Here is a 23,318-nt window from a genome sequence, read left to right as displayed (position 1 = left end):
TTTCCGCCCATCATCTTGGGCCCCCCGCGCCGTTGTTAAGGCTAGATCCTATCGACAGGGGACCTTCTTCACGCACCCATACTGCGCAAATTCGTTGGTGCTTATCCATGACGCCTCGTCAATAGGTGCCAGTACCTCACTCCCCTTCAGTCGCACGCTCTCCCACACGCCTCCTCAAACCCGGCCGGCAAGTCCTCGCCCCAGTGGTCCGTGATTTCTGCCATCACCTCCAGCAAAACCGAACATGGCGGAGAGATGGGAGACGGAGACAACGCCTTCGTTTTCGGCATCAGTGTAGGGCTTGTGAAGGGTGCCCTCTTGGGGGTTGTACAGAGCCGAGCCCGAGACGAATCCGTTCCTCAGCTTCGCAATCCCCGTGGCCGTGTCATTCAACTTTGCGAAAGCCTCCTCCCATATGGGCCCACGGCGCTCCCACTCGATTAGCCACGACGAAGCTAGGCTGGAGTAATCCGTCCCAAGCCCAACGTCCACTGCTTCTGGGCTCGGCTTAAAATCATTGTTTCGGACCTTACGGGACGGGTTCAAGCACCGCGTACGTCTGGTCTACGTCGAGGACACTCCTCAAGCAATTCGCCGACGCGCTCGTCTCCACCAGAGAGATAGAAAAATTGCTTGAGGTACTGCGCGTTGGAGATGCGAGCTTGCTTGGCGCTGTCGGAATAGTGCTGAATCCCGTGACGGGTGGCCGCCGCGCTCTTGACGTCGAGTCCCGTCGGATACCGCTGCCAGAAATTCCGAAGCCCAATGGCCAGACCACCCACGGTGGCACCGCCGAGGTACGCCAGGCCTCCGGCGCGGGTGGCGCCCGGGCTCTTCACCCAGCTCTGGCCTGCCTTGGTCCTCTTCCTTAGGGTGAACCCGTCGGGGGACAGCTGGCTCAGGCTGAAGTCGTCCCAAGGCGGGATCCAGTGGAGCCGACTTGTGACTCTTTCATCCCAGGTATTCGTATCACGAATGCCAAGGCCGGCGATGAAGTCCTTCCTGGCATCTGCATCGAAAACGATGTTGTGAACTAGGCCGATGGCTTCCGACTCGGCATACAGATAGAAACGGAGCACGAAAGGGAGCCACGGTGCGTGCTCTCCCTCCCCGACGACCATGTGCTTCCCACGCACAGTGACAAGGGTTCGGACGTCGTTGTCTTCTCCGACGCTCACTTTCTCGATGTTGCTCTCAAAGGTTGAAGTACTCGATGGGGGATTCACTTCGGTCTTGGACGTCGCCTGGCACGTCCGACTGAGTGTGAAGAACAAGCTTTCCGTCCTGTCCAACAGTCTTTCCGCCCGCGGTGCGGATGCTTCGGATTATCACATTGCCTGTCTTGGGGAAAGTCACCACAATCTTGCCTGTATTGACCCGGATCTCGTCTGCCGATTCCGAGACTCCGACCCTAGGCGATCGGGGAGACTTTGAACTTCGTTTGGACCCCGTCGAGCGCGAACTACCGGTATAGGGCGACGCTCGCAAGGTGTATTCGTCGTGGATGTTGCCTGAAGCGGGTATCGCATGTCCCGTCCATTGAATGGAGCCATCGGATCAGTAAGCCGTTACCCAAGGTTGAAGGGCAATCTCTTCCCCATCGTCGCTCTCGCTCCCGGATATGGCGGAGTTGGTCGTATTCGGATGGTGTTTCCCTCGAGGCCATGGGATGCCAAAGGCGGTTCCCCCGTGGTAGGATGGCTTGGTGCCGAGCCAGTGGACGTCGACAATCGAGCTCGAGTTCAAGTTCGAGCTGCTGGGAGGAACAGCGGACCCCGAGGCCAGGAGACCTGCGAGGACGAAGAGAACGGAACTCAACCGAGGCATCACGAGGATTGTGGCTTGCAAGAACTCGCCCGTCGTGTAAAAACCTAGCTACGCTAGCGGAGTCGAGGAGTCTGGGACGAGATCGCCTGCAGCTCGAGGGGATGGCGCAAAATCAAGATGCGGAGAGGGGTATGTAACCTGAGAGAGCGCAAAGGTGCCGGGCGACCACTTACACCGAGATGTCAAGAGATGCCTGAAAGCCTTCCAGGCCCGCTTGTCCCCAAGACGAAGAGAGTCAAGCATTGCGCCAACCCCAAGTGCCGGCTCGGCATTGCGGAGACACGTTGAAGGCAGAACCTAGGAGTACTCATCTGTGCCGTATGGTGATACATGGTATACGGATTACAGGTTCGCAGTGCCCGACTTTCGAAAGGCGCTACTCTGCATGGCTCTAGCCTCTCCCCTTGGGCAGGTATTTATCTCACTCATACGAGCTTCATAGATACAACGTGGAGTCGTTCGGCCCCCAAGTACTTCCCCCCCCCCCCCAAAAGGATCATCATTAACCCCCCAGCATATCAGTATGTATACCGAAACTTCTTGTTTTCCCTGTCCGTCAACTGAGCCCAGATTTCGGGCGACATGTACGACTCTTCTGCCTCCGTGTCGCGGGGCACTGAATCGCGCTTCTTGTTCATCCAAACGTAGTACAGGAGAAGGAGGAAGGTGGTGAATGCACAGCCAGCCTGAGTACCCATGACGGCCACCTTGGCGGGTCGATATTCGGGTGCATCGCGGGCCTGGAAGGTCTGGGGTCCGATGATATTTCCGAGAGAGAATGAGCCGCTGACGATGGCGACGGCGAAGGCTCTCTTTGTGGCACCGGCGAAGTTGGCGGCGGTCCACTGCACAATCACGGCACGGGTCATGATAGTCAGTTGAGTCCTGAGCTGAGTCCTCTCTGAAGATAAAGCTCCACACAGCAGATGAACTCACCGCATAGAAGACGGTCAATGGAGCAACGACCGCGTTGACGAGGTAAATCCCCGCCAGGATACCGGATCGGTTAGTCACGGGGAGGAATGACATCAAGGCGCCGCCGAGGATTCTACGGAGCAAGACGTTCCAAGGTCAGCCACATATAGACCCCTACAACTGCTGTGGGGTTTTTGCGTAGATATCTGTAGGAACATCACTCACGCCGGACAGATGCAAGCAATGATCCAGGCCCAGCGATGGGACCGGAAGCGGACACCGAAGCCGACGAGGAGCGTGAAGAAGATGCTGACCGCGCCCGAGGGCATGTTCATGAGGGCAGCTCGCTTGGGATCGTAACCCAGGTTTCGGATCAGGGTGGAAGAGTACGTTGTGACGACGCCGCTGGAGACGGAGAGCTGCGGTGACACGTGGAAGTCAAGTCAGTCCGAATGGCCCTCAACTGCGGAAAAAGGAGGGGTCAGAGTGGGAGAATTCATCACCAGGACTACAGACAGAGTCATCAGGTACATCTGAGGGTCCGTCAAGGCATCCAGGATTTGCCTGGGCCGGAACTTGCGACTGTCGATACCGGTCCGGTTGACACTGACATGCTTCAGCAGTGCCACCTTCTCGCTGTCGGTCATCCAGCGGGCTTTCATGGGGGTGTCGGGCAGGAAAAAGAAGGTAGCGAGGCCGATGATCACGGTCACAACCCCCAAGGTAATGAACATGATGCGCCAGCCGGCCAACCCAGCCCCTTCAATGTGCTGGAAGGCGAACGAGACGAGGCCGCCGATGATTTGGCCTAGACCGAGACCTAGGTACCAGAAGGAGAAGCGAGGGGCCTGCTCCGACTTGGTGTAGTACTGACTGCTGATGAGCATGAGAGAGGGGCCGATGGTGGCTTCGAATATACCGAGGAAGACGCGCGATACCAGGAGGGTCTGGTAGTTGTAGGCCGCCGCGCCGCAAGCTGTCGCGACGCCCCAGGAAACGACGTTGAAACCGAGCCATTTCGCGGCGGGGAGGACCTGGAGGAAGTAGACTAGAGTCGAGTCAGAAACGACATCCAGTTCGATCGGTGGGGCATATAAATGCCATGAGAATCCAAGATTCAAGTATCAAAACGGGGTTCTGGGGGGAATCTGAGGATCTCTGACTATTGGGAATCTCGAAACACAACAAACCGACAAAGAGGAAGGTGGCTATATTGGAGAAATCGTTGCCCTGGAGGTTGAGATCTTCGTGGATACCCATCACGGCGGCATACTGTGGTCCGTGGAGCGAGGAGGAGCTCGCGTCAGCATTTGAGGTGAAACAGACAAAAACGATGCGAAGAGATTGGATGCCGACGTACGTTGAGGATGACCTTGTCGAGGAACTGCATGGTGTAGCAGCAGAACATCAACGGCACGATGTGCCAGTCGATCTTGGTGCGCAGCCGGGCCAGGTCAACCTGTTCGTGCTCCTGGCCGCGGTTCGCGTCGAGAAACTCCCACGCGGCATCGACACCTTTTGTGGGCGAGGCTGCATCGTCGAGGGCTTCTGGTTCCCGAGTGGTTATGGGATAGTCGCCTCCTTTCTCCTCGTGGCCTGAGGTCTCCCCGTTCGAGGAGGCCGGCATTCTTGTTGGTCTCGGTGTATGATATACAGGGGGGCGAAGGGGGAAGAAAGGGGCTACAAAAGAAAAAAAAAGGAAAAAAAAAAAAAAAAAAGGATTGATCGAAAAGGAGGTCGCGAGGAAATCTTCGAGAAAGCAAAATGCTAATCACCTAGGAAGCCGATAAAAAGCAACCAGCCAGGGAAGACACGTTTCACTCCGGATCAGGTTTTCGGGGGGAGAAAACTTGTACGCCGCAAATATAATATGGTGAAAAGGGGGTGGAGAGAAGCGGCTGCAATGGACAGAACGGAACGTTTGAGAGCAGCTTGGACAGGGCTGCAACGTCGGCGCTTCGTTCCCACCAGAAGGGAGCACATTTGGGCACTGGTCAGTGGTCCCCTCCCTCTCTCCCGCCCATGAGTAAGGGCCGACATGTCGACGATTTGCCAGAGGTGGTACGACCGTACGAGCCTACGAGAGAGCATCCGCACATCCCGGTCCTCGTTACTGATTCGCGGGAATGACATGCAGTCAGCGAAGAACTTTCAGGATGTGACCCAGATACTGCAGTCACCACGGATAAAGAGGGCACTGATTGTTTACGATTCCACGAACTTGCGTCGCAGCCGGATGACATGGAAGCGGCAGAACATATGCCATATGGGAAGTATGAAGGAATCTCGATGTCATCATTGGAGTGTCTGCATTTCAACATCTACCACAAGAATCAATTTACGCAGATAACACGTGCAGGCTTGTGAATATTGGCATATTGGTTTCGGCCTCCTTTCTGTCGGCCCCAAGCCATCAAGAGGGGTGGTGGCCCTGGTAGGGAAACCCTACGGTCAACTCGGGCTAAGATTACCACCAAGACGAAAAGGACTCCTCCTCTTCATCATAATTCATGAACATTTCCCTCTTTGTCAACAGCGGGCTACTAGGAATGATCCTGGGCCAGTCGTGAGCATCCAAGCAGGCTCGTCGAGCAGCCAGGACGGCCGGTCTAGTCCTTTTGATGACGGCAGCCGTGTACGCATCTAGTGCGGTGCTAAGCCCAGCCTTGGTTGTTGTCTCCGAGATCCGGTTGAACCCATTTGATCCTCCTCGGTTTAGCTTGAGATGGGGAGTGACTATCTCAGAAAAGTCGAGAACATCGGCTATGGCGTGGTTGGCGCCTTCACCTCGATCTAGGAGGCACCGTCACTGGTCAGTCCCAAATGGTTTGGAAGTGGGGGAACAGACCGTGTTGTTTCACAGACGGGGAGGGGGGAAATATCAGAAAGGAATGCGATGGAAGTGGTAGAGAAGGTTTTCAGGGACCAGTATGGATAGGAACCAAAGCCCCGGAAAGCCCAGCGAATAAGAAAAGAAAACAAAAGGGGGGAGGGACAAGACGTACACATTGTCATGGCATGGAGTGCATCCCCCATGAGCACGACTCTCCCCGTAGTTCGCAGATCTTTAGGGGGCACATAATCGCTCAGCTCGAGACACTTGAGGTCGTCCAAGGCACTGGCCGACGACAAGCCGCCGAGGGCGACGGACCGGAAAGGCTCGGCCCAGGTTTCCGCAAAGGCGCGGATCAGGTCGACGTTTCCTTCCGGAGTAGGGGCGAAATCCGTTGGCGCGTCGTTGTTCCAGAACCCCGGGCGGTAGGGCCAAGAAACGACGACTTGGCAGGTGTAGTGCTTATTCGCATCGTCGCTGCTATCCTCTTCTGCTCTCGTGTCCGGGTTCGCGTCTGTGTGGTGGTTCCCCGGCGCATCGAGAACTGTGAAGGATGCGCGCCGTCAGTTCAACGTCGAGCAAGAAAACTTGTAAGGGAGCACCGAAATCTTACCGCTGAAGTACATGAACGTATCGTTCTGAGACGAAGTGGCCTGGAGAAAAAAAGGATCGAGTGCCTTCATGGGAGCAATTTCTTCCGGGGTGTACTGCGCCCTGAATCCGAGCACGCGGATGGGGAGCCGGTACCCTTGATGCCGATCCGGGAGCAGAGCCCTCCGAACCCTGGAACCCCCTCCATCGCACGCCACGACCAAGCTTCCGTACGCATGCGAGCCGTCGTCGAAGAAAACCCTGACCCGTCGTCGTCGTCGTCCATTCTCTCCTTCATCGTCGTCGTCAGCCGCATCCTCCTCCTCCTCCTCCTCCTCCTCCTCTTCTTGGAGCCGTTGAAACGCCTTCCCCCACTCGAGGTCGACCCCCTCGGCCAGCAACCGCCTCAACCCCTCCCTCGTGACACGGACCCGCTGCGCCTCCGAAGCCCGCGGCGTGGCGGCTTTCAGGTCGCCCATGGCGAGGTCGTGCAGGGGAAAAGTGGACGCCTGGCCGGCCTCGACGGCGGCGCGGTCGACGTACGTGCTGGGCAGACGGGCGAGGAGGTCCGCGGGCAGGAGGGCGCGCAGGGCGGGGAGAGACCAGTGCAGGGTCAGGCCCCAGCCTACGCCGCGGGTGGTGAAGTCGCGGTCTCGGTCGAAGATGCGGAAGGGGACTGAGGAGACGCGAAGGTGTTGGGCTAGGAGGAGGCCGCTTAGGCCGGCACCGATGATGAGGACGGGGAGGGGAGGGGAGGCGGAACGGGAAGAACGGTGAGATTGTGACATGGTATTTTTGTTGTTGCAAATTCACCGCCTGCGAGTCTTCAAGAATGATAGTTGCAGGAAGGAATGGCCCAGGGAAGGGATTGGAACCCGGACTCCATAAATTATAATAACTACCAGTTCTCTCACCGATGGCGTTGGCGAGCTCTTTTCTTCAAGCCCCCCCCCCCCTTCCCTTTTGTTTTGTTTTCCCCTGCAATGCTGACCATATTTGGGGCGGGCGAAGGCCTGTCGACAAAGTCGGGGGGATTTTGGGACAAAATCCCCGATTCCCTCCGGTAAACTGGTACGTTGACTGCATTTGCTGTAAGACCCCAGAGGTTGGAGCTTGGGGATCCTTCGCGTTTGCGGGATACGGAGGACGGATCTTCGAGAAGGGCTTGTTATACAATACAGTACCTTACACTTAGTACTTGCTACACTGTCACGTGTGAGCTGGACAACTTTGGGCTACCGGCAGCTAGTTATTCCGGCGGTACAAAGTACGGTAAGGTACAAACTTGCAAAAAGTCTACCTCGGTACACACACGCGCATAAATGGCATCACGTCACGTCACATCGCATGAAGGTCAATTTGTCTTATCTTTCCTACCTATTACGAACTCTGCTTTGTGAAGCATAAGAGTGAGTACGCGGCAACGCACTGCAGACACAGGGATTCAGGGAAGACAGGTGACACAGGTCGTCACTGCAGCGACCCAGCGTCAAGCGAGCTGTTGGACAGTGGACAGTGGACTTTGATATTCTGTTCGTTGTTTCTGTGTACGCTACCAATCTACGATCGCCTATCTACGACTCGTGCTGCCCGTCCCTTCCCCGTCGGCCCTCATTCACACATCTCGCACTAGAGCTAGTGTCGGGAACGAGTCAGTTTCACGACTCTCGACTTGCGGCACTTGCCCCTCTATGTTGCACCGCCGTCTACAGGTATGAAGCTTCGACGAGGAAGCCGACAGTCATGGCCGAGTGACGCCTCATCGACTCCCAGTTGATAGTAGCATATGTCTGTAGGAGGCATGCCCAGTCAGCAAGACAAATCCGGATACAATAACTTCGGCAAGTCCAAAGTAGAGTGGCTTTATGGTCTTACATCGCGACTGGTGTGAATGTTGGGGTTCGACGTCGCCAAGGGCTCAGAGGCGAGGAACGCGGCAGCTGCAAATGGTCAGTTAAAAAAAAAAAGAAGAAGAAAAGAAAGAAAAACAAAAAGGGGGAAGGAGGAGATATGCAGGCATGACATACGGAATCCAGCGGCCCTGGCGCTCGCGTGGTCAGAGCATCCGTACCCGCAGCGCGACTCAACAACAGTCAGACCGCTGAACTGCCGGGCAACGAGCTTCACATAGTTGGTCAGCCCCGTGTCGACGTAGTCGACGTAGACCGTCGGCCGGCCGCCGGGGGAGTAGCCCGTCATGTCCTGGTTGAGGAAGGCCCGGACCGAGGCGCCCTGCGAGCGGTAGGCGCGGAAGACGTCCTGCGAGCCGAGCAGGCCGCCCTCCTCGCCGCCGTACCAGTGGAACTCGATGGTGTTCTGGGGCCTGTACCGGGCGTCGGCGAGGATGCGGAGGGCCTCGAGGAGGTTCACCGAGGCGGAACCGTTGTCGTCGGCGCCAGGAGCCCGGGCCGTCGTCGACCCTGCGGTGGAATCGAAGTGGGCGCCGACAATAACTATGGTTGAAAGGAGTTGAGGGGAGAGAGGGGGAAAAGTCAGACTCGCCTGTATCCGAACAAAACAATATGTTATATGACTATACAAGACAAGTGTAGCAACTCACTCTTAGCGGCTCTTGAGCCCGGAATGCGGGCAATGACGGACGGCTGGTTGAAGCTGTGCCCGAACGTCTCAACAGTGATGGCAGGGTTGGCAGAGGCGATGCTTCGGACCGTGTTCAGCAGCCAGGTGGCCGCCTGTGTTCCATAAGTTGACCGGTAGTGGCGGTTATGGTAGCTGGCGGGCAAAACTCGGTCAGGAGGGAGGGCACAGACTACATACAGGCTTTGGAGGGGTGGAGAAGGGTCGAGCCTACTCGGTCAGTGTTCTAAGCCAGTTCTGGGGCCCGGTGTTGGGAATGCGGGCGATGAGGGCATTAGCTTCTGCCACATGCGACAAAGTCCCAGGATAAGAGGTCTGGCGGGCCTCAAGCGTTGAGGCGGAGTCCGGGGTAGAAAAGCCAGTGAGGATGTCCTCGTCTTGGATATCAGTGATATCGACAAAGTTTGCCCTTTGGCCCCCCTTGACAAGTTCGGCCTTCTCGTCCTCGGAGACCCATCGCCCAGGATCCTCCTCGGAGGTCTTGATAAGGCGGTTTTGCGAGGACTGGGACTCGATGGGTCGAGCATCGTTCACAGCAACCGCTGAGGCGAGCTGGGCAGCAGCGGCCAAGAGGGCAAGAGCGGACTTGAGCTGCATGACGGACAGCGTGGAATCCTGTTCGTCGAGGTGGGAAGAAAGATATCTACAGAGAAAGGGGGGTAGGGGAGAGATAGGGAGAAGAAAATGAGACGGCAGACGGAGCGAGGTCGCTGAGGAAAACCTATGGCTAAACAGCCGACGAGTCGTGTTATATACTCCGTGCACCGTGCACGAAGGCCAGGGCCCCGAGAGGCGGGACGACAACTCACTGAATCATGGGCTACAACTAAGGAGACGGGAATCCAGGTGGGGTGGTGATGAGGTGCCCGCCAACATACGAAGTACCTACTCTAAGACGAGAGCGCTACACATGGGCCTGCGGGGAGGGAGACCTCAGACGACTTGAGCTTCCTCAATTGGCAGAGGGAAATTCTAGGGAATGAGAAGATGGGGGGCAGAGACAGAGATGGAGAAGGAGAAGGAGAATCCAAGGAGCAGAAGAGGAGAGGACGGCAATGGAAGTTCGGGGAAACATAACACCAGAAGGGCAGGACAAAAAGGGTATATTTAAGTCATAGGTAAAGGGCGCCGCATTGGTCTAGACGATTAGTGTTCAGGGTCACGATGCACGCGTGTGTCGAGAGTCGAGAGACTGCGAAGCTGCTACATCGTCGACTCCACGGTCGTAGTGCGACGGAAGATTGGAAGATTTTTCCAATGCCGGACAGCAAGGGGATGACGAATGACGTTGACGGCGACAGTGACAGCGACGGGAACGGTGGAGGGGACGACGGCGCTAATGGAAACCAAGCCTCCGGGACAGGACAGGAACGGGCAACAAAACGGGCCCAACGATCCAAACGGTGCTAGCTGAGGAATTGTTCGATAAAAGGGACGGACGGATACGAAGTAACGGCTTAAAAAGCTTCGTCCAGCCGCCCTCTTCTTCGGTATCGGCACTGGACTGGTGGGCTAACGGCTAACCTTGGTTAGTGGCGAAATAGGGTGGGGGGATGTAGGGCTGAAAGACAGAGAAGAAAAGAAGAAGAAAAAAAGAAGAGAGGGATAAGAAGAACGGAATCAGTTGGGATGGCGAAGAAAATGAAACAGAACGAAGCAGATGTTGAGATGTCGATAAAAGGAAAAAGCTTAATTTTGGGGTCGTGATGGTCATGGCGTGATTAGTCATTCGTACGTGAGTCATGCCTTCTTCGAAAATCTAAACGTTTTTTTGGCAATCAACGGGTCATCCGTACCTGTACCTTCGACACGAGCGCAATTGCGCAATCAATGCGTACCTTACCTTACATAACCTCCACTCGACGGCTGGAATGCTCCTGCCAATGTGTGGCCCTCAGATGATACGCCATCTATCGCGTATTCCTCGAAGTCCTTGCGGAGGAGAATTTATCTCAACGCAGGTACCCGCCCGCCCATGTATCCAAGAGCGTAAGGTAGAAGTAGAAGTACGAGGCATCCGTCCTTCGTTCTACCTACCTTACCTTACCTTAGGTACCTACCTTACCTTACCTTAGGTACCTACCTTACTTTACACTAGGTATGGTAATTCCTCTATGTACCTGCGGTACTTGCTCGCTGACGTCTCCAATATTCAGACTTTTCTATCCTCCCCACTGTGCCCACTTTGAGGAGTCATTTCCCGCTTGGTAAAACACAAAACACAACAAAAACACGCCCGTTCCAATGCCAATCCACTTTTCCGACCTCCACCTCCAACCTTGGAATCCGAGATGTTTCGTTGCATCTCCTCCATCTCCTTGGTTATTCGTTCCTCTTCGGCCAGATAAGAGACTGAAACAACCATGTCGACGTTTGATTTTATTATCCGAGTCTGGACCCTTCGGGAATGCGAGTCCAGGATGACCCAGACATTCATGGCCCCCTCTGGATCTCCGTCATCCACGTTATCCGTTGACGGTTGCACCGACAAGAAACTCTTGGGTCTCCGCTGTTTCGGTCTCTTTGTTGGTTCCGGGTCCCGGTTTTTGGCATCGCCAACCAATACTACGGAGTAATAACTGACCTCGTACAGGTATGTGCCACTCTTTCTCGCTTCTAGGTCCTCGTGTCCCTATCTCTATTCACTCCTTCCTTGGACGATTCTTGGCTTCACTTGCCCCAATTTTTTTCGCTTTCCCCTTCGCGTCATATGAATCTTCTTATCCGCCCCTCCTCTCTCGTTCCTCTCCCTCCTCTCGTCCATCTCGTTTGCATCTCTCACATATACTAACTGCTTAACTAACCCATTGAAAGCCCAATTCGCACATTTCGCCAGAGCTGTTCTTGCTATTCCCGCCATTCAACGCGTCATGGTTGGGTTTCTCCCGCACCTCGTCTGCCTCGAGGTCGATTAAAGCGCCTGAAACAGTCGAATTGAGGCACCACAACCGAACGAGCCGGAGCACCAAGACCATCCTCTCAATTCTGTTTAGCCCACTATATCTCGATATCGATCCGTTCCGAACCCCGATAATCCGTAATGTCATCCAGAGAAAGCGCAGGACCCGCCAGTCGGGATCCCTCGCCGCCCCGGAGCTACCCCAACCACACCCGCTCCCATTCCGATGGTCCTAGGAAGGAGAAGAAGCGCGTTGGATTCACTGGCGACCCCCTCGACCAGCGCCTCAGCAGTCGTGACGAGAGTTCCCTTCATCCTCCCCCTGCCCGAGCTCATGCTGAAGCTCATGCTCACGCCCACACCATCTTCCACTCCCCTGATTCGCCCAATTCCCCCAGAGATCACGACTGGGGCCTACCGACGGCCACATCCGATAACGGCCCTTCGCCTGTTGAGCTGCGTCGCGCCCTGACCAGGATCCTTGTCACCGAGGCGGAGGACTCTGATCCAGGCTCCTCCGGCTCCGGCTCCGTCCCCGGCCCCAACCCCAGCCGGCCTCGTCCGACATTGCGTCGAAACACGAGCTACGATACCCCACAAGAGAAGGAGCAGGCCGACCTGGCAGAGAGACTCACCCCCTCTCGCCAGCAAAAGTCAGGAGTCGAGGCGAGACAGCGCGCCTCCCGCCTCGCCGTCAGCGTCGAGAGCTATTCTTCGCCACCCTCTCGCCGGGGGTCCAATGATATGACCCGGCAGCCTCTCCACGAAGTGGAGGAGGAGGGCCAAACCGAGAAAGAGGAAGAACAAGCAGCTCCCCCGTACGACAGATCCGACCACAACGACCGCTATGACCGCGACAACCGCGACAACCGCGACGAAGCCACCAGCACTGCCGTCGATCACGGCGCCGAATCGAGTTTACGTCCGAGGAAGACATCCCACGTGGCCGCCGAAAATCTCGTTCGCGCCCATACGCAGCGCGCCAGGAAGGGGATAGATCAGCCCGAGCTCTTCAGGTTCAATGCCGAGGACGCCCCTTTCTCCCGCCCCGGTACCCCCACCGACGAGCAGGACTATATCGACGACTACGTGCCCCGACCCGAGATGTACCGCGGCGGTGTTCTGGGTCTTGTCCTGAAGCTGTACAACGGTGCCAACGGCGGCAACAGCGGCGACGCCAGCGGCCGCAATACCCCCGTCACCTCCACGCCCAACACATCGCCTCCGACTTCTGCCCCGCCCTCGAGGCCTTCGTCTCGCCCGCCCTCCGGGCCGCCGTCCAGGCCGGGGTCCGTACCGAGCTCCCCGAAGCGACCGTTGTCCAGGCCCTCCAGCGGCTTCTTCGGTTACCACAAGTCACAGGGCTCCAGGTCCTCTCTCGCCCTCAACGAGCTGATGAAGTCCACGTCGGCCCTCATCGCTCCTGCCTCGGCCGGCGTGTCGGGCGGCGTCTCGGAGAAGCTCAAGAAGGAGCCCATCCCGTCGTCGGGCAAGAAGCCCGGCAAGCCGGCGTCTCGGGGCTCCCACGGGACCAAGGAGAAGAGGAAAGGCGACGACCAGGTCCGCATCACCAAGCACATCGCACAGATCTTGTCGAGACACAGGTACCTTGCCAAGCTGTGCCGAGCACTGATGACGTACGGTGCCCCCACCCATCGGCTGGAAGAGTACATGGCCATGTCGGCCCGCGTGCTCGAGATCGAGGGCCAGTTCCTCTACCTCCCCGGCTGCATGATCATCAGCTTCGACGACAGCAGCACCCATACCACCGAGGTCAAGATCGTCCGGGCGCCGCAGGGCCTCGACCTGGGAAAGCTGCGCGACGTCCACGACCTCTACAAGGAGGTGGTCCACGATCGCATGAGCGTAGACGATGCCATCGTCAAGCTGGACCAGATCATGGCGCGGAAGCTTAAGTTCAGCAACTGGATCCGCATCCCCCTCTACGGCCTGGCCAGCGCCTGCGTGGCGCCCTTCGCCTTCCAGGGCCGCTTTATCGACATGCCCATTGCCTTCGTCCTCGGCTGCCTGCTGGGCTTCCTCCAGCTCATCCTCGCGCCGAGCAACGAGCTGTACGCGAACGTCTTCGAGATCACCGCCGCCATCGCCACCTCCTTTTTAGCCCGTGCGTTTGGGTCGATCCGGGGCGGCGACCTTTTCTGTTTTTCCGCGCTCGCCCAGAGCAGTATCGCACTGATCCTCCCCGGCTACATGGTGCTCTGCAGCAGCCTGGAGCTGCAGTCGCACAACCTGGTCGCCGGGAGCGTGCGCATGGTCTACGCCATGATCTACACCTTATTCCTGGGGTACGGCATTACCATCGGCACCGCCCTGTACGGCCTCATCGACCAGGAGGGCGCCACGTCGGAGACGACCTGCCGGGGTCCTCTGGACCGGCGGTGGCACTTGCTCTTCGTGCCCTGCTTCACCCTGTGCCTCTGCATCATCAACCAGGCCAAGTGGAAGCAGACGCCGGTGATGCTAATCATCTCGCTGGCCGGTTTCGTCGCCAACAGCTATTCGAGCGACTACCTGCAGGGCAACACGCACATCTCCAACCTCCTGGGCGCGCTCACAGTGGGCATCATGGCGAACCTCTACTCGCGCCTGCGCCGCCACATGCACCGGTTCTGGCACCGCCTGGTTGACTGGTACCGGGACCGCGTCGCCCCGCGCTTCCTCCCCGCCAGCCGCCGGCGCCACCGTAACATGTCGGGAGCCAACGCACCGCCGGCGTATCAAGGAAACGGCGGTCACCATCCCGTCCCGCTGGCGGACCTCGAGTCGCGGCCCGGATCGCCTACGGCGTTTCTGGCCGATGGGGACGACGAGAAGCCGCAGGACAAGGGGAAGCGGCGGAGGAGGACGAACACGGGCTACGGCCTCGCGGCTGCGGCCATGCTGCCGGCCATTTTTGTCCAAGTGCCGTCGGGCATAGCGGCGGGCGGCTCCCTCCTCGCGGGCGTGACGTCGGCCGACCAGATCACCAGCACCATCAACGGCACGGCGACCGCTGTCGAGGATTACAACCTGAACGGGACGGCCTTTACCGTTCTCTTTGCCGTCATTCAAGTCGCCATCGGCATCACGGTCGGACTGTTCCTCAGCGCCTTGATCGTGTACCCTTTCGGCAAGAGGCGCAGCGGGTTGCTCAGCTTTTGATTTTCATGCGGAGCATCGATTCGAATTGCATTCCAAATAGACCTGTTTTTTCTTTCTCTTGCCATCTTGTTCGGTTGGTAGAATCAGAAATATTGGCATTATAGAGTGAAGTCGGGGGATTGGATGGAAGATAATAGACGGTAATGATGGGGATAATGGAGTTTTTGATGCACATGGGGAAGATGGACGGGCCCAAGGCGTTTTGGCAGAGAAGACGGTACCAACATGATGATACGCACAATATACAGCTAGAACCGGAAAGTTTCTAACATGCAATTTTCGGAAATAATACTGTTCCAAACCATGAATTAAGAAATAGATTATTATTATTTTTTCGAAAGAAAAAAAGGAAAGGAAAAGAGAGGAGAGGAGATGATTGAAGAAACAAAAAAAAATGGTGATCTTGGTAGGGTGTTCCGGTGTTCCCTATGCTACGGAGTAAGGTAGTGTATATATGGCGGTTAAGAGACAGACCCATCAACGTCTCCGTGGCGCAGCGGTAGCGCAGTAGTCTCATATCAGCAATGAATATGACCAAGTCGAAAAGATTTGGAGACATCTAAAGGTCGTGAGTTCGACCCTCACCGGGGACATCCAATTCTTTTTTTGTTCTTAAGTATAACCAGCCCGAATTGTTATTCAGCCTGGTACACTTTTATCCTAGCAGCGTACCTTAAAAGTCTTGTCTACTACGACTCTGTAAGGCGATGCATGTAATGGAGTCAATAGGTGGAAACATAAAGGCAGGTAGTCTCACCATCCATCATCAACATGATTCCGAGGCTTTCACGGCATCTCCATGTAACAAGTAGTGTGATTAGCAAGTTCTGATTATACAGCCTTCATTATAACTCTTCAAGGACCCAGCAGACCTGGATCTTCCGAAAGAGCCCGAGCAAAATTATCAGAGTACGACCCATGTCGTATAATAAGCACCTCAGCGACCCCAGAATCTTATCCATCCCTGCTCTGCTGCCCTTTCGTTTCCCCCCTCTACCCACCCTTTACGATAATGCCCATCGCATAGACTTTAAATGATGAACCCGTTAATGACCCCAGAGTTGGTGCCTTAGACCCTCCTCCCGTAGCATCGGTAGTATACCCGGGGCAATCCGTGTCCTAAACGCAACGTACAGAGCGGAAACCAAAAGCAACGTGACGACGTTGTCCCGAAACTCCCCATCCTCGTGGTGTACTTCCTTCGCACCCCCCTGATCCCCGGGGCGCCCACCACCTCCTTAGGTACTTACTCCGCGGGAATATCACTCTCCGAGTCTGAGCTTGAATCAATCTCCACAGGCTGATACAGAATCCCGCCACCAGTTCGTGAGGGCATTGTTTTACTCTGCGCCGCCATGGTTGTCGATGACGATACGGACCCCCGCGGCACCGATGTCGCAGCAGCAGCAGCAGCAGCGGCGGCGGTCAAAGCAGTAGGATCCTGCACCGCCGCCGTCGCAGACGTGCCGTGCAGCCCACCATTCATCTCCGAAACAGACAGCGTCTTCAAAGGGGTGGGCGGCGCCGCTGCCGTCGAACCAGAACCAGAACCAGAACCAGGACCAGCGAGCCTAGGCCGTTTATCGGGCGGCGCCCAAGCGACCGACCCGCCGCCGCCGGGCCGCTTGTCGCCCGTCCTGAACGACGAAGTATAACCGCCGCCGCCGCCGCCGCCGCCGACGGGCGTGTGAGAACCGGTCGACGGGCCCGGCGACACCTCGAACCAGCTGCGCTCTTCGTCGAGCTCGTCCTGGTCTCGGCGCTCGCGGATGCGCACGCCGTACTTGCGCCGGATGGTGCTCATCCTGCTGTTCATGCAGTTCCGCAAGCTCTGCAGCTGCCGAGTCAGCTCGTCCCGGTCTGGCACCGTCTGGCGCGCTTGGTCGGCACGCGTCTTGTAGGTTTCTTTGGCGAAGAGGAGCTCCCGGTGCATGGAGGCGTTGGCCGCCGGGCTGATCTCGTCGAATATCTTAACATCCCGATGTTTGATGCCATGGCCGAGAGAGGAGGTGGTGGGGGTGCTACGGCCGGGTCCACCGGGCGTTGCGAACGACGACGGCTGGCTGGATGAGCGGCCGGCCGGTGGTGCTGCTGCAGGTGGCGGAGGCGCGTAGCCGGCGATGTCGCTCTGGATGAGAGGGGGTGTATCGTCGGGGCGCTCGGCGGGTCTCGCGGCAGGGGTCCTGGCGGGTGTTGCGGCGGGATGGGGAGCAGCCGGAGACGACGGAAACTTCAAATCGCTGTTCTTTTCCTCGCCGCACACTTTGTTGACCGTGTGATAGTGGAGGCCCATATTGCTCACGAAACCTTGGCCGCATCGGGTGCAGGTCGCATGCCAGCCACCTCGCGGGATGGGCTTTTTACACACCAGCTTACGCACATGCTGTATGGTTTTGTTTAGTAAGAAACGTAACTTGACGGTAAAATAAAATAAAAAATAAAAAATAAAAATAAAAATGAAAAAAAGTCAAGGAAAACTTACATGCCCATAGGGACCCTGCGAGTCGAACGAGCGCATGCAAAGAGGGCATTGGCGTCGTTTTGACGATCCTGGCAAGGAGGATGGGGGAGGTTTCTTGAAAGAATTGCCGGCGGGCGTCGGCGTATGGGGTGGTGCTGGGGGTGTGTGCTTATGACGCGACAGCGTGATGTAATTTGGACGCGACGCTGAGGCTGACGGGTGACCATTCTGGAGCCGTGGCTTCGGAACTGTCGAGGCGGGTTTGGGGCGAGACTGATGGGACGAGACCGATGGGTAAGGCTGCGCCGGACGAGGTTGGCCGACGTTGGCAGCAGTCGTGTTGACAGAGGTCGTTTTAGGAGCGGTCGTGTTGGCAACAGCAGTGTTCTGGTGGGCAGCGAACGGTCTGGTCGCGGGGTCAAGCGGCGGGAAGACGTTCTCGTTCGCGTCCGCGACAATGTCGTCAGCGTCGTACCCGAGGCGCTCGGAGCGGGCCAGAGCGTTGAGCAGAGACCTGGCGGGAATGGTGGGCAGACGAGCCTGGAGGGCCCGGTCGAGGAAGCGGTCGCTCGCCTTCTGGATAACAACCGGGGCGATGTCGTCGAGAATCTCCGTGGTCAGGTGCTGGGCAAAGGCGCCTTTGGTGTCCTGGATTAGTTTTTGTCCAAAGTCGCGCAGGGCGCGGTTAATGACTTCCCCGCTGGCGTGGTGGACGGTGGCATTTGCCTGGGACGAGAAGAAAGAATGGTGTTAGCCAAAAAGAGTCGAGGGGGGGATTTTCCGCGGTGGGGAAAAAAAGAAAAAAAGAAAAAAAGAAAAAGAAAAAAAAAAAGAAAAAAAGAAAAAAAAAAGAAGAAAAAAGAACCCCGGAAAAACTTACAATAAAAGCCAAGTGATAGTCGGAACCCAGGAGGCATTTGTGCCAGTTGTCTCGAACGACCGATCGAACGGCCTGGGGGGATGCCATATGGATAAGGCGGCCGAGCACCTTGCACTCGTCGTTGAACTTGGCAGCCGGCATGGCCGGCACGGCCGGCGTTGCGCATGGGGGGCTCGGGATGTGCTCGCGTGGATGCAAACCCGGCCGCGGCTGGTTCAGGTCGGCCGGCTGAGTAAGAGGTGGCGCCGCATAGGGTAGCTTCCACTGCTGAGCAAGGTTGGCCTGTGTAGACGGGAGAGGCTGTGCTGGATGGACCGGACTGGTAGGTGGTTGGCTTGAGGGGTATGAGAGGGAAGGGTTCGAGAGGGAGGTTGGGCGGGATGAAACCAGTCCATTCGAGGGCAACGGCGCAGAGGACGGCTGATGGTTCGTGCCGAAAGATGACTGCGGCTGGGAAAGAGTCTGAGGGGGGATTTGTGACGCCGGTAGCTCTATGGCGCCTGTCGAGGCACTGGTCGAGGGTCCTGCAGAGTTAGGGCGGGACACGGGGCCAGACCAAGACGAGCCTGGATTCACTGGCGGCAGAGAAGACGGGCGGTTGGGAGGGGCCGAGACGGGATCACCGTTGGTGGCGATGGTTGTCGTCGTCGCCGTCGCCGTAGCCGCGGTCGCTGATGTGTTGCCTGTCTTGTCGGCATTGGCATCGACGTCAATGGCAGAACGGTCTTCTGCGGCTCCTTGCGCAGCATTCGTATTCGCCACGGTAGGCGAGGTGCCTTCAGTGGGAACAGGGACGGGAGAGGCGTCAGTTGGCTCTGGAGAAGAAGGCTTCGAGAGCACGGAGGGGGCATCGACCATAGGTATGTCGTCGGCATGCTCCGTTGACTCGGGTTCCTGGCCGGCAGACTGGCCTCGGTTGGCCGATTGGGACGACCAGTTGGCGTCTGGCTGGTTGCGATTTTGAGCGTCCCGTCCAGGACCTTGAGTTTGTGGTTCTGTATCTGCCCCCGTGGCTGGAGAATCGCTAACCGTCGGTGTGGGAGACAGACGAGGACTCGCCCCCGAAGACACGGTAGAAGAGGCTGCGGGACTGGCACCGGCAGTCGCAGAAGCAAGAGTCATGGCAGGGACCGCGTCGTTCCCGTCCGTCTCTGCCAATAGTTGGCTAAGCGGGCTATGGCCGCGACCGATGGGATCCCCGTCCCCCATCACGCTGTCCGCCAGTTCTTGCATGCCTGCAGGATGGCAGGAGCCTGGGGCGGAAAGAGGCCACGAACAGGAGAGGGTAAGGATAGAAAGAAGAATATGAATAAGAGGGAGAAGAGTAGAGAAAGGCAACTGATGGAGATGAGATGAGATGCGAATTCCTAGTCTCACGGACTCTCACCGATTGCCAAACAGGTGAGCTCTTCTGAGTTGAGCGGCCTGGCTGCAATCCAGCCGATGGACCAGAGCGGAAAATCCGATCTGCAACATTGTTAATCAGTCTTGCTTTGACGTATTGTCGCGTGGTTACGCAGGCGTTGACTTACCTCCTGGACTGGCAGAATTCTGGGGCTGGCGTTGACAATATACACGACGCGCCTAGCTCGAGGGTGGCTATCGAGGTCGCGTTTTGTTAGGCAAAAAAGTGTTTAGAAAGTGGGAAGGCGGAAAACGAAAACGAGGCGGTTTAGTTATATTAAAAGAGGAAAGGGGCCATGCAATAAGTAAGTGGGGTAAGATAAGTGGGACTGATATAAATTTTTAGACCCTAATTCATGCACTAACCCAATTTGACAGGTCCACCTTTCCTATACTGGTTATTTTAGGGACTAGTGACAAAGGCGTATATACCTTAACCAAGCAAACTTATTTGGCTGTAGAGACGGAACAACAAAGGTACAGCTGTTCCGCGGACAGGAACGGCCATATTAAAATCTTCCGAACCATTTTTCTCTCCTACATATACAGATCAGTTCAAGAAGCTTGAATTGAAACAGCACATTTGCGGCTGTTTTTATGCTGTTTATCATATCCACCGGTTTGTCGCGGTCAACACCGTCTTGACAATTATTCGTTAGGATCTTGGCACAACTATTCGTTCGTGCTTCCTTGCAGGCGCGTTTAATGCGCGATTACGTAATTGAGCTTTTGCTTACTGTACCACGAAGCAAAGTATCGAGACTAGTAATTAGCTCTACCTTAGGTACTATTTGGGTTTGAATTAGGTGCAGGGAATGCTCGGTCGGACATGGACGAGCTATGTCAGAATATTCGGGTCAAGGTACACGCGGAATTATCCATATTCTATTCCCCTAGACTAAGAGTATAAGTGCGCCCCCCTAGATTAGAGAAGATATCTTATGTTCACACTATTTATCGCACCCTAAGGGCGTCCTTTTAAATCCTAGAAGCCCTAGGTTTTATAGTACTGGCTGGCCAGAGATATACCTAGATAGGGCATAATAGGTATTATATTAGCGTCGCGGTAACGCTTAAGTGACTTCCCCTATATCTTTACCTACTTATTAAGCTTTTTAAGGGTATTCCTAGACATCTAGATATACTTAGTATACTTATTATAGATATTAGTCTAGCACATAATAAGATACTAGGGAGTATCGTAGTAGATGTTGTTATAGGCCTTATAAGGCGTAGCACTATATAATAGTTATTTACGGCTTTTAGTAATAATAGTAGCCTACGATATTTATACGACGTTAACGCCTTTAAGGTATTCGTCGAATTAGAGCTTTAGTATCTTCTAAAAGTTAATTGCCGTTTTATAAGAGTATTACCTATTAGTCGTTAAATCCGTAGTCTATATAAACGTATACCCTATAATTATAACGACTTAGATAGCCTAGAAGTTAGTATAGTCGGGTAGGTTAGGTTTCTATAGAGGGAATACCGGGTTACTAGGGTCTAAATATCGCTAAACGTTATTAAATATAGCTACTAATTTATAGCGGCGGCTCTAAAGCTCCTAGTCCTTATAGATATAATAGACTATAGGGCTCGTCTTATTTATCTTGCCGAAGGTGCGTTACTAAAGTAGTTATTTTAGTAGGATTATAAATAGTTCTCGGTTTACTATAGCTTTGCCGGCTAGTATAGCCGTTAAACGGTAGTAGAATAGGTAAAAGAATATACCGTAACTTAGTAAGTAAGACTCTTAATTATTAAATATAGTATAACTAGAACCGTTAAAATATAGTTAAAATCTAGGGGTTAAAATCGTCGATTTATTAAGATAATTATATACAGTTATATTACCTAGAGGACTAGTAGGGAACTACTGCCACCGTTTTATCTATAGTAGAAATTCTATAGGTGTCTATTCGCCCGGATTACCGAGGTTATAACTATAAGAGACTACGGTTTATTTAATATCCAACACAGGACTATTAGGGAACTACTAGTACCGTGATATCTATAGTGAAAATTCTGCAGATATCCACCTAGATTACCGAGGTTACATTGCTCGGGGAATTCCGTGCCTGTTACGGAACCGTAAAAACTACGGTCTGTGTCTGTTTACAGTGGGTGAGTAATAATTTGGGTATATTTGATAGATCCAGTGATTCGTTACTTTTGCAAGATAACATGGTTTTGCCCTGATAGAAAAGTGTTCCCCAAAAGCTTCGAAACATTCTACTTTGGGTTATCCCGAAACTTTTGCTCACTTACTGTAACAGTCTGTGCGACAGACAATTCATTCAAAAAAGGCCGATACAGGAGACGCGTTCTATTAGGTCAAATAGCCTATTAGTCGCGATGACCTCTATCTCTTCTAGTGCCCGCCAAAGCCAAACTTGCTAATAAGGTTATTTAATGCCTCTCAATTAAAAGCTAAGTCAGTTAAAAAACAAACCCAGCTGGCATATATAATCCTCATCTGCTGCTCAACTGGGATGTCTTGACTTTTTTTTTCTTTTTAAAGAAATAAGATAGCACGTGGGGATATTTCAGTTCACGAGCAGGCGGCAAGCTTGTCTCCTCCTCCCTTGTCCCTTGTCCCTGGGTCAATCACTGCGGCCATCACAGCAACACGGAGAAGAAAAAAGAAAAGGGAAAAAAGAAGAAAAAAACCTAACCACCACGACCACGCCGACCACCACCACGAGCCCGACCACTTCGGACCTCCCGGCCCCGACCTCGACCCCCCTCTCGGATCCGAGAAAACCGGGGAGCAACCACAGTCTCACCCACCCTCAACGCACTCCAAAACCTCCTCATCGTCATCACGGGATTCCAACCCCGCCTTTGCGCCATGGTACGCAATGGAACATGCACATGGCAGTACCACCTGTACCGCCGAGGTCTGCTCGGACGACCACCACCAGGCGGGCGGGCGACCCAAAAACGCTGAAACGCCTCGAAACGCTCTCCCTAGAAGCTTTCCAGGCTCTCCTCGTCGCGGATCCCAAAGATGACGCGCAGACGATGGCTGACCATCACGTCGCGCAAATGAACGAGACGCAAGTATCGTCTAAGCCATGCCCCCTCGTCCCAAACGAACCGGGTCGTCCCCGCGCCCTCGTCGTCCCCCGACACGCGTTTTTCGACGACAAACTCGTCAATCACGCGCGCCCAGCCCTTCTCCATCGCGTTTTGGTGCCGGCGCACCCAAGCCGCGAAACCCGCATCCGAGAAGCCGTACCAGTGTTCGAAGCGCGGGATGAGCCGCTCGAGCCGTATCATGACGTTTCTCTCCTCCGCGGGCGTCCAGGGAACGCGCGCCGATCGGGGTAGCTCGGGCCAGGGGAAGAAGAGCGCGGTGAGCATCTGGTCTTTGTATGTCCAGGGGTCGTCGGTTGGCATGGGGTTGACGCGGAACTCCTCTGCCCACCTGAAGCCCATTGGTGCCATTGGGTCGATGAAGGGCGGGGGCTCTTGCGTTCTCAGACTTCTGGGTAAGGGGGGGATACGGGCGAGGATGAGCGCATGCCACGTCTCTTCGGGAGGCGAGGTAGTTGCTGGCTCGGCGCTGTTGAAGCTGAGGATCCCGTGGTTTGAAATTAAATCCATGGTGGCTTGCTCTGATGTCGTGAGGTTATTTGCTTTTTTTGGCGGTTTCCTAGAATTCGGGCATATATATCAGCTGGGACTGCTTCGACGAAGACGAGGCAGCTGAGGGCACCAGGGCAATGAAGTGGGAAGACATACT

General features: G+C 55.3%; 8 protein-coding genes and 1 non-coding gene across 9 annotated transcripts; 3 read left to right on the top strand and 6 right to left on the bottom strand.

The window, feature by feature from the left end:
• Positions 1 to 48: 48 nt before the first annotated feature.
• On the bottom strand, positions 49 to 1,827 carry SODALDRAFT_357355 (hypothetical protein; the record flags this gene model as incomplete). The annotated part of the gene is made up of 5 exons (XM_028613995.1): positions 49 to 173; positions 228 to 502; positions 580 to 1,244; positions 1,294 to 1,428; positions 1,573 to 1,827. The coding sequence occupies 5 exons, from the start codon at positions 1,825 to 1,827 to the stop codon at positions 49 to 51; spliced, it is 1,455 nt and encodes a 484-aa protein (XP_028469124.1).
• A 500-nt stretch (positions 1,828 to 2,327) lies between these two features.
• Positions 2,328 to 4,369, bottom strand: SODALDRAFT_307963 (allantoate permease; the record flags this gene model as incomplete). The annotated part of the gene is made up of 6 exons (XM_028609078.1): positions 2,328 to 2,672; positions 2,764 to 2,875; positions 2,968 to 3,161; positions 3,246 to 3,790; positions 3,906 to 4,014; positions 4,103 to 4,369. 6 exons carry the CDS (start codon positions 4,367 to 4,369, stop codon positions 2,346 to 2,348), a joined length of 1,554 nt encoding a protein of 517 aa, XP_028469123.1. The 3' UTR covers positions 2,328 to 2,345.
• An 840-nt stretch (positions 4,370 to 5,209) lies between these two features.
• Positions 5,210 to 6,954, bottom strand: SODALDRAFT_273404 (FAD/NAD(P)-binding domain-containing protein; the record flags this gene model as incomplete). The annotated part of the gene is made up of 4 exons (XM_028607895.1): positions 5,210 to 5,396; positions 5,439 to 5,535; positions 5,748 to 6,119; positions 6,189 to 6,954. 4 exons carry the CDS (start codon positions 6,952 to 6,954, stop codon positions 5,210 to 5,212), a joined length of 1,422 nt encoding a protein of 473 aa, XP_028469122.1.
• A 622-nt stretch (positions 6,955 to 7,576) lies between these two features.
• Positions 7,577 to 9,421, bottom strand: SODALDRAFT_291932 (leucyl aminopeptidase). Its single transcript, XM_028608679.1, has 5 exons — positions 8,979 to 9,421; positions 8,727 to 8,899; positions 8,194 to 8,619; positions 8,042 to 8,106; positions 7,577 to 7,956 (listed from the first exon to the last, which is right to left on the bottom strand). Exons 1-5 carry the CDS (start codon positions 9,359 to 9,361, stop codon positions 7,873 to 7,875), a joined length of 1,131 nt encoding a protein of 376 aa, XP_028469121.1. The 5' UTR covers positions 9,362 to 9,421; the 3' UTR covers positions 7,577 to 7,872.
• A 259-nt stretch (positions 9,422 to 9,680) lies between these two features.
• On the top strand, positions 9,681 to 10,370 carry SODALDRAFT_331038 (hypothetical protein). The gene has a single exon (XM_028611359.1). The coding sequence runs from the start codon at positions 9,929 to 9,931 to the stop codon at positions 10,172 to 10,174; it is 246 nt and encodes an 81-aa protein (XP_028469120.1). The 5' UTR covers positions 9,681 to 9,928; the 3' UTR covers positions 10,175 to 10,370.
• Positions 10,371 to 11,422: 1,052 nt separating this feature from the next.
• On the top strand, positions 11,423 to 15,197 carry SODALDRAFT_331036 (DUF1212-domain-containing protein). Its single transcript, XM_028611358.1, has one exon. It carries the CDS (start codon positions 11,805 to 11,807, stop codon positions 14,823 to 14,825), a length of 3,021 nt encoding a protein of 1,006 aa, XP_028469119.1. The 5' UTR covers positions 11,423 to 11,804; the 3' UTR covers positions 14,826 to 15,197.
• A 110-nt stretch (positions 15,198 to 15,307) lies between these two features.
• Positions 15,308 to 15,418, top strand: SODALDRAFT_t62. Its single transcript has one exon. It is a non-coding gene; the product is annotated as a tRNA-Met (tRNA).
• A 201-nt stretch (positions 15,419 to 15,619) lies between these two features.
• On the bottom strand, positions 15,620 to 19,786 carry SODALDRAFT_331035 (hypothetical protein). Its single transcript, XM_028611357.1, has 4 exons — positions 19,699 to 19,786; positions 18,167 to 19,633; positions 17,308 to 18,012; positions 15,620 to 17,208 (listed from the first exon to the last, which is right to left on the bottom strand). Exons 2-4 carry the CDS (start codon positions 19,286 to 19,288, stop codon positions 16,072 to 16,074), a joined length of 2,964 nt encoding a protein of 987 aa, XP_028469118.1. The 5' UTR covers positions 19,289 to 19,633; positions 19,699 to 19,786; the 3' UTR covers positions 15,620 to 16,071.
• A 2,754-nt stretch (positions 19,787 to 22,540) lies between these two features.
• On the bottom strand, positions 22,541 to 23,179 carry SODALDRAFT_322473 (hypothetical protein; the record flags this gene model as incomplete). The annotated part of the gene is made up of 1 exon (XM_028609726.1): positions 22,541 to 23,179. The coding sequence occupies one exon, from the start codon at positions 23,177 to 23,179 to the stop codon at positions 22,541 to 22,543; it is 639 nt and encodes a 212-aa protein (XP_028469117.1).
• Between the last annotated feature and the right edge of the window lie 139 nt (positions 23,180 to 23,318).

Source organism: Sodiomyces alkalinus (assembly GCF_003711515.1).
Source record: "Sodiomyces alkalinus F11 unplaced genomic scaffold SODALscaffold_2, whole genome shotgun sequence".
Classification (NCBI taxonomy): domain Eukaryota; kingdom Fungi; phylum Ascomycota; class Sordariomycetes; order Glomerellales; family Plectosphaerellaceae; genus Sodiomyces; species Sodiomyces alkalinus.
This window is presented reverse-complemented; position numbering and strand designations above follow the sequence as displayed.